Source organism: Mytilus galloprovincialis, chromosome 11 (genome assembly GCF_965363235.1).
Source record: "Mytilus galloprovincialis chromosome 11, xbMytGall1.hap1.1, whole genome shotgun sequence".
NCBI lineage: Eukaryota > Metazoa > Mollusca > Bivalvia > Mytilida > Mytilidae > Mytilus > Mytilus galloprovincialis.
The window spans coordinates 6,081,683-6,097,445 of record NC_134848.1 but is presented as its reverse complement, the minus strand read 5'-3'; the positions used below and the strand labels follow the sequence as shown (position 1 = coordinate 6,097,445).

Genomic DNA, 15,763 nt, shown 5'->3' with positions numbered 1-15,763 from the left:
AAATATCCACTTGGTGTTTGTTAATACTTTGCAATTTTACTTCAACCAAACAGATTAAAATAAAAACATTTTTCAAGGATTTGTAAGTTGTTACGAAGAGAATAATTTTCTATACTGTCTGAAGCTTTCTGATTTTTAGTTGTAGTATGAAGCAGTTTTTTAGTCTGTCGTTTACCCAATGAAAATATGAAGGGATGTGAAGTAAATGTACATGAGACAATATTGATATCAATACATGGTAAAACCCAAATATGGAACGTTTTTATTGTTGTCCTTTATTTCAAGTCACCATAAGGCATTCAACAATGATCAATATTTCTCAGAACTGGTAGTAAGTTTAAGTTGACCCTTCGCATCGGTTTGAGCAGATTTCATGGTTAAATGTCATACAAAGCTACATCAACCTTTACATGCTTTACTGAGAGGAATAATTTGATATTTGTTTGCTTTAAGCTTTTTATATCTTTTGTCAAACGAAGTTGGCGAAGGGATATAGTGTTTCATCTGTCCATCACAAAGTTAAATTCCATCTATCTAGTTTAAACATATTAAGTTTATTTATAGTGGATTGGGAAACAAGTTATAGCAACTTATATTAATCCCTTTCCACTTTGCGGGTGCGAGTGCTATTAGCCTTCTTTTTTTCGATATCTACAAGGGTGTCTTTTACGTGCAAGGGATATGGCTCTCTCTTAACACGGGTCAGCCATTTATCTCCCCCTTCCAATGGACTATCATCGTTTCTCAAGACCACACTCGCAAATGGTGTCAAGAGAGAGTCGAAAATTCAGTCCCTGAAATGTTCTCCCCAGAACGGGGGATCAAACCAGGAACATTAGTGTTAGTAGTCCGATGTACTTACCACTACACTACGGCTCTCCATCTAAATGATCTATCTGTGGAAGTATAAGTCATAGTTCATGATATTTTGTTCATGAGATTTTGTTCATAAATGCGTCTAATAATAAGGTTATCGTGACCTCTATTACACATATGAGTGACTGATTAAAGTTTGCGTTTGAGATTGAGATGAGGAATACAAAGATTTTGTCAGTAGATGCAACTTTGATAGTCACGAGTTTCAAAATCAAGTCTTAAAAATGAATTAGATGATATTCCATTTCATCAACTGCACTTAAAAGATATTGGATTTCATAAACTGCACAATTAAGATATATTTTATAGCATTATCATAACTTGAATTGGACCAATTTTGGCAATTGAGGATTAAAGTCGAATCAATATACAGATTGTTTATATAATATTTTGCACTTTTTTTTCACCAAAAACCTCCGGCCAACAAATTTGGTGCATGCACCAATTAACTCTCTTGTAACTTATTGTTTTCATTTTTTACAGCACTTGGTCGATACTATCAGTCCCTGAGGGTATCATCTGTTTAGTAGTCAGTACTTTGGTACTGACATGATTTATAACAAACGTTTCTGAAGTTGTCCTTTTATAAGTTTTTTAAATATAAAGATAAATAAAGGCAACAGTAGTATACCGCTGTTCAAACTCATAAATCCATTGACAAAAAACAAAATCGGGGTAACAAACTAAAACTGAGGGAAACGCATAAATATAAGAGGAGAACAACGACACAACACTACAATGTAAATAACACACACAGAAACGGACCAAGCTTCAGACAAAATCCCACGAGAATAACAAATATAACATCAAAACCAAATACATGAATTTGGGATAGACAAGTACCGTGACACGTCTTATCGCAATGTCAATTTACACTCAAAAATAGAGAAAACAAACGACGCAACATTAAATTGTAACACACACAGAAACGTATGCTAACTCCCTCAGGCAAAGTTTGCTTTAGATGGATTTGGCTATTTTTTTTGCGTATATAACTCTTCAACTGTGTCAGTTCTTATACATCCTTGGCTTTTAAATATTAGGCTTTGAGCTTTACTGATGACGGTAAATCCAGAATAGTTCTTCCAAGTCTTGAAACTTATTACATGTTGTTTTCATTTGTATGGGTAAGTGAATGATCAGTTACCAATTCGCTATTTGGTGATGCCTCATTCCTTGATATAATTTATGAACAGACTATATAGTAGTTACATGGCGACTGGAACAGAATCTTATAGCACATATCAACCATGGTTTAAAATGAGGTTCGCTTTGCTCAGTCTTTAGTTTTAGTGTTCTGTATACTTGTTGGTCTTTCGTAATTTTTATACGACCGCAAATTTTGAAAAAATTTTCGTCGTATATTGCTATCACGTTGGCGTCTGCGTCTGCGTCGTCGTCGTCGTCGTCGTCGTCGTCCGAATACTTTTAGTTTTCGCACTCTAACTTTAGTAAAAGTGAATAGAAATCTATGAAATTTTAACACAAGGTTTATGACCATAAAAGGAAGGTTGGTATTGATTTTGGGAGTTTTGGTCCCAACATTTTAGGAATAAGGGGCCAAAAAGGGCCCAAATAAGCATTTTCTTGGTTTTCGCACCATAACTTTAGTTTAAGTTAATAGAAATCTATGAAATTTTGACACAAGGTTTATGACCACAAAAGAAAGATTGGGATTGATTTTGGGAGTTTTGGTTTCAATAGTTTAGGAATAAGGGGCCAATAAAGGGCCCAAATAAGCATTTTTCTTGGTTTTTGCACAATAACCTTAGGTTAAGTAAATGGAAATCTATGAAATTTAAACACAATGTTTATGACCACAAAAGGAAGGTTGGTATTTATTTTGGGAGTTTAGGACCCAACAGATTAGGAATTAGGGGCCAAAAAGGGACCCAAATAAGCATTTTTCTTGGTTTTCGCACTATAATGTTAGTATAAGTAAATACAAATCTATGAAATTTAAACACAAGGCTTATGACCATAAAAGGAAGGTTGGTATTGATTTTGGGAGTTTTGGTCCCAACAGTTTAGGAAAAAGGGGCCCAAAGGGTCCAAAATTAAACTTTGTTTGATTTCATCAAAATTGAATAATTGGGGTTCTTTGATATGTCGAATCTAACTGTATATGTAGATTCTCAACTTTTGGTCCCGTTTTCAAATTGGTCTACATTAAGGTCCAAAGGGTCCAAAATTAAACTTAGTTTGATTTTGACAAAAAATGAATCGGTTGGGTTCTTTGATATGTTGAATCTAAAAATGTACTTAGATTCTTGATTATTGAAGTTTTTTTGGTCCAGTTTTCAAATTGGTCTACATTAAGGTCCAAGGGTCCAAAATTAAACTTTGTTTGATTTCATCAAAAATTGAATCCTTGGGGTTCTTTGATATGCCAAATCTAACTGTGTATGTAGATTCTTCATTTTTGGTCCTGTTTTCAAATTTCAAATTCTACATTAAAGTCCAAAGGGTTTAAAATTAAACTAAGTTTGATTTTAACAAAAATTGAATTCTTGGGCCTCTTTGATATGCTGAATCTAAACATGTACTTAGATTTTTTATTATGGGCCCAGTTTTCAAGTTGGTCCAAATCAGGATCTAAAATTATTATATTAAGTATTGTGCAATAGCAAGTCTTTTCAATTGCACAGTATTGTGCAATGGCAAGAAATATCTAATTGCACAATATTGTGAAATAGAAATTTTTTTTTTAATTAGAGTTATCTTTCTTTGTCCAGAATAGTAAGCAAGAAATATCCTATTTGTGCAATAGCAAGATTTTTTTTTAATTGGAGTTATCTTTCTTTGTCCAGAATCAACTTAAATCTTTGTTATATACAATATACAATGTATATACACTTTTTACTACCAACTGATAAATTTAAATAATCTTTACCATTCAGTGATAACAAGCAGTTTTTTTACATCTTAATATTTTATGATGTATTTAAATGAGTAGTTATTGTTGCAAACTCCATTAGAAATTTGAATTGATATCAGTTTTGAAAAAGGGAAACGGGGATGTGAAAAAAAAGGGGGGGGGGGGTTAAATTTTTCTCATTTCAGATTTCATAAATAAAAAGAAAATTTCTTCAAATATTTTTTTGAGAGGATTAATATTCAACAGCATAGTGATTTGCTCAAAGGCAAAAAAAACCTTTTAAGTTCATTAGACCACATTCATTCTGTGTCAGAAACCTATGCTGTGTCAACTATTTAATTTTAGATTTAAAAAGTTTGAAGAAGAAATCTTTAATTGATTTGTAAAATCTTGGCATTTGTTTTGTGTAAAAAAAAACCATGTAATGTCAAAAATTTGATCACAATCCAAATTCAGAGCTGTATCATGCTTGAATGTTTTGTCCATACTTGCCCCAACTGTTCAGGGTTCGACCTCTGCGGTCGTATAAAGCTGCGCCCTGCGGAGCACCTGGTTCACTTTTGCCATGGCTTTGTCAGTTTATCTTTGATTTAGTTTTGATTTTTTTGGTATTATCTGCCCCTTTTTCTCTAAAATGCAAGGAAAAGATTCAAAGTAAGATAGCAGTCAAACAATACTGAATCCATGGAGACACAAGTCACGCTTTTCGTTAAGATGGTTTGAATTTTTTAATAAACTTTGGCAGAATTGTGTTTACAATTCTTTTGAGTTGTTTCCATATGGATGTACCATCCTTATAGTAAGAAATCTTGAGGAGATAGACATATCATTATAAATGGGATTCTTTTCCTGTAAATTTACTCTCCATAAAGGATTGAAAACCCTCGAAATTTCCTCATATCAGTTCTCAATTCTATAAATTAGCATTGACACAACCTTTTCATATATATGTTGTTAATGCTTAAATCAGTTTCATTATTGATTATTATTGCATTGGTTTTCCAAAGATTTTGGTTTAAGCTCCACTAATAAGTTGAGTAGCAAGGCTGATGTTTTCAATACACTTATGCATTTATTGTTAATATTTCGAAAAAAGTTTACAAAATTGGCACAGACAATTTATTTATATTTCAACAGGATTTCCGAAGGAAAAATCGGTTTTTGATTTGGGGATGTACAGTGGGCAGGTGGTCGAGCGGACTGGTGCCAAACAGTGTCCGTTCAATTACATGAAAACCCTTTGACAAATGTAGATATTTTGTTTCATGTGACTAAATGAAAGTCAAGTACAATGTTCATGATTTTAGCTTTTCTCGTTGTTGAGTTATCGCCCTTTCCTAAGAATTCAACTTTTGATGAAATACTTCTAAATTACTCCATTTCTGTTCAAAGGGAAATAACTCATTTTTTAAAAGATTTTTAAACCATATTGTATTAATGATAAATGACATTTTGGATTTTTTGTCTTTTCTTTGGTAAATTGTTTGAAGAATTTTGTTGTAGTTTTGTTTGTTATTCTGTATAAACTAATCTTCTGAATGCTATATACATATATATATATATATATATATATATTTATATATATATATATATATATATATATATTTGATGAAGTGAACTCCTTTAACTAGATAATTATCTTTGTATTAAGGATATATTTGATTACATTACATTGTGTAGATAAAGTTGTTGACATTGATTGATACCTTGCAGATTTACATTAGTTTGTGACAAATGAAAGAAATAATATTTGGAACTATTAATTATATTTGATTAAAATTTGAAAATAGATATACATTGTGTAACATCATACCTAATTTAAGTGGTTAAATCATATCTTATTTTACAGAACTGTTTGTTTTATTAGTTAAACAATGTCTGTTCAAATAGAAATAACTTAAACTTGTTCCATGAACCAGTAATGATAAAAATAAGTATATGGCTTCTGTTCAATTAATTTTAGTCAATAGTTGTCAAAATTTCTTTACTTCTATTCATTTTAAGTCATGTGTGTTATGAAGGTAGATATCACAGTTGTTATGTGGTATTTTATTTCTGTTGTGTGTGTTAATGTTTAGTTTTTACATGATGCTGTTTGGGGTTCAGATTTCCAACCATCATTTTCATTATTAATTAGATACTGATCTATTTTAAATATTCAATCACAATCCAAATTCAGAGCTGTTTTAAGCTTAAATGTTGTGTCCATACTTGCTCAACTGTTCGACCTCTGCAGGAAATGCCGGTCTGCTGTCACTCTGAAAGCCTTTTGTCTAAGCATATTGTTTAAGTATGATTTCTTGTTTAGAAGGGAAATGATTCCTTCCTTTAGCTAGTCTGTTGACAATAGTCTAATATAAACATTGTGTAACATTTGATTTCTTGTTTAGACATGTTACAAGGGGGATTGATTCATTTCTTTAGCTTGTCTTTTGACAATAGTGTAATAAAAACATTGTGTAACATTTGATTTCTTGTTTAGACATGTTAGAAGGGGAAATGATTCATTTCTTTAGCTCGTCTGTTAACAATAGTCTAATATAAACATTGTGTAACATTTGATTTCTTGTTTAGACATGTTAGAAGGGGAAATGATTCATTCATTTAGCTCGTTTGTTGACAATAGTATAATATAAACATTGTGTAACATTTGATTTCTTGTTTAGAAGGGGAAATGATTCCTTTTTTTAGCTCGTCTGTTGACAATAGTATAATATAAACATGTGTAACATTTGCAAAAGCTGTTACTGCTTAGTCATTGAAACAATTTAATGTCTGGTATTAATCGTTTACAGATGCGGAGGAGAAAACAAGTGATGTCTAGTAAGTAATTAGAACTATAAAAATATTTACAACATAAATCAGGCTTCTTTCACTCGATCATGATTATTAGTACTTTTATTATCCCCTCTCCAAATAGATTTGAAGAAGGTATTTAGTGGTTTGTCTGTGCGATTGTCAAACATCTGGAAATCAATGATCACTCATCATTTGATGCAAAATGACGAAAGTTCACACATATATAAAATTCCTTAACCTTTGTTTTACACATGCATGGTTTTGATTAAGTTTTGTGTTTATGTTTACAAAGTTCCGTACGTTCCATTGTATTTATACATCCCTCACATTGAAATGTTTCAGTTTGAGCGTTCCTGATGATGGTACACCCAGAGTTAGTTTCTGACGTTTCCTGGATTTTCTAACATATTAATTTTAATTGCGTAACGTGCATTTGTTGTTAATCAAAATATTCAATGAACTTGATTGTGAGCACTTATTGTTATGATTTTATGCTGTTTGTATTAATTGCACTATTTTGCAAGGAAAGATCGAATTCATTTTCATATTTCATTTACATTGTTTCTAGATCAGAATGGTCACACGTATGATTTAATAAAATTACTAGATGCCTAAGAATTTTATTTAAATATATGTTCCTTGTGCTGAAAAGGCCAGCAGCATTGTTACATCATAAAACAGAGTAAAACAATGTAGTTTTTAGTAGTTCCAGTGTTCGGAAATATTTTATAAAAAGAATTCCTCCAAATGTTTACCTAATTTCTATTTTTGGAAGCATAATACATATGTTTTTCATACAGATATTCCAGACGATATCTTAGATTCAATTCCTACAGATGAAATATTAGATAAGATTTCACCACAAATTGGTAAAATGGTCTTTCAACTAGGAACAGAACTTGGATTGTCCATAGCAGATTTAGAGAATATAGACAAATGTAATTGTGACTTGACTGCCCAGAGTAAGGAAGTTTTATTTACTTGGAGGAGAGACAAATTAGTACGACCTACAATACGTGTCCTTGAACAAGCTTTGGTAAATAGTAGAAAAGGTGCACGGTGTTTAGAGGAGGTTGTGAAGAATGTGGATGCTAAAACACTGAGAGATGCAGAAAAAGTAACAGGTAATGCTTTCTTCAAAGTCGGTAAACATTTAATATGTCTGTAAGCCTTTTGAATAAGATAAAGTATACAATCCATCAAACATAAAATATTTGTCGTACTAGCTTTGAAACAAAAATTAATAACAATTAAAAACCAATTGTTCAGAGAACAATTGAAAGTCTTTCCACATCAAAGAAATTTTAATAAGATAGTTTCTTCATACTGATGCGATAAATAATGGTTTAATTATATTAATGAGTGATATAAGGGAGATAATATGCTACTTCCGGTAAATGAATATCACTTCCGGTCTCATATTATAGCTTCTTTTAAACTGATTCCAAAAATATATAGTTTCTATATAGTTTTGTATGTAGAATGGGAGCTAATTGGCTACTTCCGGTTTTTTGGAAGTCATTTTTAGTCTAGAGTATTCGGTTAATGTATCTATATGACAAAATATATTGATACTGAGTACTTTTATATGACAAAATTGCAAAAAAGAGTATTTCCGGTTTTCTCAAGGTCACTTCCGGTAGTCATTTTTCAAGGTCATTTGTCACCTAACCTTTTGTACAAGGTCAAATGCCTTTATCATGAACTTAGTTGAAGTTATTATCAAATAACCTCATATCAAGACTTTTCAGGGGCACCAACTCCTATAAGCATGATAAGATGCCATTAAATTGTATAAGACTAAATGTAGCATATCTTCATTACAATAAGGCAGACATTTTGCACTTGTTCATTTATATTGTATCTTTCAAAGTGTCGAAGAAAATTCAAAAACAAGCAAAAGTCACAATTGAGAACTTCACCTTGACCTTTGACCTTGATCTCATTTTCTAAGTTAGGACCTAGGGGACTCAAATAAAAACATTCCACGGTTAACTGTTGATGAGTTAAAAAAACATACCGACAAATTTATTTTGTAAAGGTAGATAACTCCTATAAAATTTCATCGAATCGCTTCGATCCAAATTATCCAAAACTTCCTAAGGATGTAACGAACAATTTGTAAAAAGAATTTTGTCGATATCTTTTTTTGTTACAAAGGAGATGCACTCTGATGATAAACAGTGAATAGGGAGATAACTCTTACAAAGAAAATGGTTCTCCTTAGCAGGGTGAAATCTAAAAGTGCATAAACTATACGATACCATATGTGAAATATCTAAGCGACATATTGCGAAACAAACATTTATCGCAAGAACAAAATTTGGCGGAAGAAAAAAAAAATTAAAACCAATTGTTCAGAGAACAATTGAAGGTCTTTCCACCAGTTAATATCTATTTTGATATTAAAATATTAAAAATCAGTCTAAAATGTCAGTTCATATGGCTTTATGATATATAGATATGAATTTAAAGCAAAGGTCAAAATCCAGAACGTCAAATTAACCTATGACCTTGACCTCAATTTCAAGGTCACAAACTGAGGATCTCAAGTCAAAAGACCGTAGGTCTCTAATATTTATGGTTAGTAAGTTATATCACTTTACATATAATTTTAGATATGATAGGGGCGAAAACTCCCATTCATTGTCTACGCACCCTTTCAACTAGAATTATTAAGTTACGACATGTCGCAACTAACAATTTAGTCGAAATTATTTGTCGATATCTTATAAAGTTAATGAAAATGAGTGAAAATAAGCCAAATTCAAAAATGAGAATATGACCTTGACCTTTGACCTTGACCTAATTTTCATTTTTTTGGACCAAGGACCTCAAATCAAAAGATCCTAGGTCTCTATCACTTATGGTGTTCCAGTTTAAAATACATTTCAAAATTTCAAATACAAAAAGGGAAATAACTCTCATATGGAGCGTTCATATTGCTTCGGTCGAAATTGGATAAATCATGCGAAGGATATAACGAGCAATTTTAGAAAATAAATTTGTCGTAATCTTTTACGGTTGCGAAGGAGTTGTGATCACAAGGAAAACAGTGTTTGGGGAGATAACTCCTACAAAGAAAAGTATTCGGTTACGCAGGGTAAATTTCAAAAACTATTCGATATCATATACCAAATATCTAAGCGACATATTGCGAAACAAATGTTTATCGCAAGAACAAAATTTGGCGGAAGAAAAAAAAAATAATCAGAAGAAAAACAATAGTTCTTTCCACAGAAAAGTGGAAAGACCTAATAATAATCAGAAGAAAAACAATAAGTCTTTCCACAATTTAATTATTGTCGTTGTTTTTTTCGTATATAAACTTACATTAAAAAAAACAATCAAACAGAATCATTTTAACTCATTACAAAAAAATCAATCAAAACTGAAAAGCTGCAAAATCGGTACAGGCTTTGTAGCCTGAGAAAGATTTATTAGTATCATTATTTAGCACTGATCATAATTGTTCATTTGCCATACACTTTTTCAAATTTCTCTCAATCTTCAAGATAAAATTGATGGAAATTCACAAACTATGAATATTTGCCTTGTATGCATCAGTCTCTTTGGCTTCCAAAAAAACATGCAGACAGTGCCCTTGTTAACATATCAGTGTTATCTATTGGTTGCATAATAAAATAGGAAAAAGAAATTTTAATGTAAATATAGTTTAAAGGAATTTATATCTTTATTTACTCTTACATTGCATACCATATGTAAAAAAAGTCTTACACTAATGATCTAATGAATAATACATCTTTTTGATTACAGATAGAATTAAAGATAATGCAGATAGAATCATACAGAACATACAAACCAGCCAAATTTTAGACCATATGATGACACATCTGGTGATATCAGCAGACGACAGACGTGATATTGAACATTATCCTCGACAAGATGACCAGAACAAAGCATTGCTGGATATTGTGAGTAATAGGAGGGAACCTGCTTACAGTGTATTTGTTGATGGATTACGTAATTATGGATATGCAGATATCGCTAATGATTTGAAATGTGCTTCAGAGAAAATGGGCCCAAGTACAACATCAGTACCTGATGAGAATAAAGGTATAGTTAGCTTGTTTTGTGTACACTCACCAGGTTGCTTTTGTTCTGTTACTTTGTTACTTTGGCACATTTGGATTTAAAACACCAACACTGACAGAGTCAAGCGATATATAGGTATGCTGTTTCCGAAGGCGACGGCGGCAGTGGCATCATCATTTGTATTAGTTTGAGATCAGGTCTAGTTTATCTCTGTTTCTATCAGTAAATAATACAAAATTTGGTCACTATGTTGAACGAATCTACCCCATCGGACTTAAGATAAAGGATACTACAGATATAGTTAAGGCTGCCTCATATCTGGACTTACATCTAGCAATTGACAATGGAGGTCAGTTGAAAACAAAACTCTAGACAAAAGAGGTGATTTCAGCTTCCCAATTGTGAACTTCCCATTTCTGTGTAGCAACATTCCAGCAGTGCCTGCATACAGAGTATATATCTCCCTATTGATACGGACGCCATCACGAGTTGGATGACCGTTATGGAATAACCACTTTACAGATGATATCTGATATGTTCCTTATGTCGTTATTACAATACCCTTCCCTTTTCACAAATTTGACTTACTGAATAAGACCATTTACCGGATGTGTAATAACATAAGCAACACGACGGGTGCCACATTGGGAGCAGAATCTGCTTACCCTTCCGAAGCACCTGAGATCATCCCCAGTTTTTTGCAGGGTTCATGTTGCTTAGTCTTTAGTTGTCTATGTTGTGTCTTCTGTACTTTTTTGTCTGTTTGCATTTTAATTTTTGGCATGACATTGTCAGTTTATTTTCAATCTATGAGTTTGACTGTCCTCTTGTATCTTTTATCCCTCTTTTATGGTGAACGACTTGTAGTAGTTCATTGATCTTTGGTATGCAAATGTATTAGCATTGACACATCTTAGGTTCAAAATAATTATTTGATCCTGCCCCTTAGGCATGGTCTATTGACGTTTTAACTTTTGCTTACTTCACATGTATTAATTTGTGATTAGGTCAGTGTATGGGTAACTACTAATGATATTTGATATGCAGTTGTATAATCATTGGCTTATCTCATTTCCATTGAGATTGTTTGGCTCCGCCCCCTCAGTCATAGTCTATTGACTTCAATACTTCAGAAGTTTATATGTATTAGCTTGGGCAGGCCATTCAATAGGAGGCGTATTCCTTAGGAGGGGTACCCGGTACTTTTAACCTCCTATGCTATTGACAAGTACTGCCTAAATGTAGGAATTTTTATATAAGATATTCATGGAATAAATTGAAAAGTACCACCTAGAAACGTGGAAAGTACCAGTCAACATGAAAGATAATGAAACCCCTGTTCAGAAGTTGGGATAAGCTCAGTTTAAAGTGAACCCCTTATGTTAAGTAAAGGATATTTGGTATGCAAATTTATTGGCATTTGCAAGTCTCGTTACAATGTAGACCCCCCTCATTCCTTTACTTTGAAACTTTTGCATAGTTTACAAGTTTGTGTTTATGTTTGTTTCAATGGAACAACTTATGTGTGTCTTCTCCTCTACTTGCCGACTTGTTTCTTTATTATTATGAGGCTGACTTCATGCAGAAACTTCTTAGGAAGAAAGATAAGAAGTTAGCAATATCCTTTAACTTTACTTTTCGCTATATAGATGATGTTCTTTCACTAAATAATTCAAAATTTGGTGACTATGTGGAACGCATCTATCCAATCGAGCTAGAGTTAAAGGATACTACAGATACAGTTTAGTCGGCCTCATATCTTGACTTACATCTAGAAATTGACAATGAGGGTCGGTTGAAAACAAAACTTTACGACAAAAGAGATGATTTCAGCTTTCCAATTGTGAACTTTCAATTTCATTTCTAAGTAGCAACATTTCAGCAGCACCTGCATACGGGTATATATCTCCCAATTGATACGATATTCCCATGCTTGCATTTAGTATGATGATTTTCTTGATAGAGGGTTGCTGCTCACAAGGAAGCTATTAAACCAAGAGTTCCAAATGGTGAAGTTGAAATCATCCCTTCGTAAATTTTACGGACGCCATCACGAGTTGGTTGACCGTTTTTAGCCATGGCGTTGTCAGTTTGTTGATTTATGAGTTTGACTATCCCTTTGGTATCGTTCGTCCCTTTTTTTTTTTCTTGCGTCGTAACTACAATCCCCTTCCCTTTCATGAATGTGACCTACCGAATTAGACTATTTACCGGATTTGTTATCACATAAGCAACACGACGGGTGGCGCATGTGGAGCAGGATCTGCTTACCATTCCGGAGCATCTGAGATCGATCACCCTTAGTTTTTTGGTGGGGTTTGTGTTGTTTATTCTTTAGTTTTCTATGTTGTGTCGTGTGTGCTGTTGTTTGTTTGTCTTTTTCATTTTTAGCCATGGAGTTGTCAGTTTGTTTTAGATTTATGAGTTTGACTGTCCCTTTGGTATCTTTCGTCCCTCTTTTATGATAAGTCAATGATATTTGGAATGTAGTTGTATCAGCATTGGCATATCTCATTTCCATGGATATTGTTAAAACATGTACTGTCAGTCATGGTTCATTGACTTGCATAACTTACTTGTTAATGTATTTGCATTATCAAAATTACAAATAGGCGAGACATATCTCTGTGTAAACAGTTTATATTTACAGAACTACTTTTTGTCGTTTCATTGGGATCTGGTTTCTGAATCGCCATTTTGATTGATTTTTTGTTTGTAATTCGTTTTAGGTGTACTTCTACCAAATCATAGTACGTAACATGCGGTTGCATAAGAAAAAGACTTGACAAACACTATATAAACTCGAAGTTGCATGGTTGATAAAGTTTTTATACAGGGAAAAAAAGGGTTAACAATTTGATTTGTTAACTTCCGGTGAAGGGTATTATCTTTTTATCATTGAAATGTTATTCAAAATTTTACTCATGCCAAGTAGTATTTGAAACAATGATAAATTCTGCCCCATTTTTTTAAAAGTGCAAATTTAACAAATTTAACAAAAACAAATATTGGGAAACAATGGTGGTATTACACCTTAGTCTTTCCTGTAATTACAGCGGATTCCATTGAGTGTGTAGCCAAAGGTAATATCTTTGGTTAGCTTGCCTGTTAGTTGAACCATGAAGTCATTGTTGATTAGGTAAACTACCCTATTTTAGAAATAGACTAGTCCGACAGAAAACCAATCGATCTGTCTGTTGGACTATGCTACTTCGAAAGGAGGGTATTTTACCTGACCAAATAATGACTTCACGGTTCAGCCAACAAGCAAGCTAACCTAAGATATTACCTTTCGCTACACACTCGATGGAAACCGCTGTAACTGCCAATCAAGTGTAGTATGATAATCATGATTGCCGTCAGGAGATATTTGCTAGTAATTGCTATTCACCTGTGTTTTTAGTTCACATATGACAGCGAGCACAAGCTCTGAACTAATATTATAGAGACATGAAAATTCCATGACAACTTTCCTCATTTTTTAATATATGTCAACAAACAAAGAACATCGTCAATTCTGTTTTAGAAATTAAAACTTCATTTATAAACATGAAGAAAAGGAAACGTGTTTGATTTACTTTGCAAAACGCATCTGTGAAATAGACGGTTAATCGTGAAATGCATAAGATGTCTTGCTAAATTAAACAAGTGCAACTATTATCTATGTTTTTCAAACACTTTTAAAATTAATAAAATTTTAAATTCAATGATTTCCGGTTGATATTTGATAAACAGACAAATCCCAGAAATGAATCTGGAGTTATTCGTACTTATGCTTTGGACACCTGAAATTCCTTTATTTTATTTTTTTTCATTTCTAGTTCACCTGGCCCACAGGTCCACAGCTGTTGTCGTCCAGCGTCCACCATTTATCGTCCGTCGTTGTTGTCCGTCGTCGTCTGTTAACATTTACAACGATCATCTCCTCTGAAACAATGTGTCTAAGTTAACCAAACTTGGTCATAATCATCATGTGGTATCTAGTTTAAAATAAAGTCCGGACAAGCTTGTCTGCCAACTAAGAATGTCGACATAGCTAAAATAGAAAATATAAGACTACATGCAAGTTTTGTCTATTATTTTGAAAACTATTATATATAGAGAAAATCTGATTGGAACAAAACTGTTCAGAAGGTTGAGCTCTACCATTTGTATATATGTCAAAACTGTCAGAAGACTTTTTATAGATGTTATTGCTCTTAAATGACAAATTTTACCATTTTTTCATGTTTGCCTACTATCTTGAAAATCATAATAGATAAAAGAGAAAATTTAAATAGCAAAAATGATTAGCAAAACAAGTTCTACAAATAAATCTGCATTGTCGAAATCGTCTGTCGACGCCTTATTAGAGTTATTGCCCTTTGGTGACGATGTTTACCAATTTTTGGCGTTTTTGCCTTTTATCTTTAAAAATGATAAAAGATAGATAGAAACTTAAATAAGCGAAAAAATGATAAACAAGACATGATCTACAATTAAGACAATTTGGAGGAAATCGTCCGACAACTCCTTATTGGAGTTATATCCCTTTAACATGTTTAATGACGATTTTTCATTGTTTGTTAACTTCTCCAAAAATCTTCTCTTCTCAAACTACTGGGTCAACTTTTACCAAAAGTGGGAATACAGAAAATAATGGTAATAGAAATACATCTCAAGTATTTTGTTTGTCATTTCTGTGTGCGTACAAACCCTCATTTTATTCCTGTGGCATTGGCCTGGTGTGTTTTCGCTGCTTTCAGACAGAGTACATTCTATCAGAGTATCTAGTTAAAAAAATGTGTCCGGTGACCAGTCCAACCAACCAAGATGACTGCCATGGCTAAAAATAGAGCATGGGGGTAAAATGCAGTTTTTGGGTTATATCTCAAAAACCAAAGCATTTAGATCAAATCTGACACGCGGTACAATTGTTAATCAGGTCAAGATCTATCTGCCCTTAAATTGTCAGATGATTCGGACAACCCGTTGTTAGGTTGCTGTCCCTGAAATTGTAATTTTAAGGAAATTTGCGGTTTTTGGTTATTATCTTGAATATTATTATAGATAGAGATAAACTATAAACAGCAATAATGTACAGCAAAGTACGACCTAAAAATAAGCAAGGAGTAATTGCCCTTAATAGTCATTTTTTAACAATTTTCATAAAAT

The 15,763-nt window shown here is 32.7% G+C and overlaps 1 protein-coding gene across 1 annotated transcript in view; it reads left to right on the top strand.

Annotated features, from left to right (window-relative positions):
• The window catches only part of LOC143051532 (uncharacterized), a 125,553-nt gene that overhangs the window by 93,313 nt on the left and 16,477 nt on the right, over window positions 1-15,763 (top strand). Inside the window, exons 18-20 of the mRNA XM_076224423.1 lie at window positions 6,550-6,577; window positions 7,354-7,677; window positions 10,331-10,630. Coding sequence (XP_076080538.1) covers window positions 6,550-6,577; window positions 7,354-7,677; window positions 10,331-10,630 — 652 coding nt within the window. The remainder of the gene's footprint in view (window positions 1-6,549; window positions 6,578-7,353; window positions 7,678-10,330; window positions 10,631-15,763) is intronic.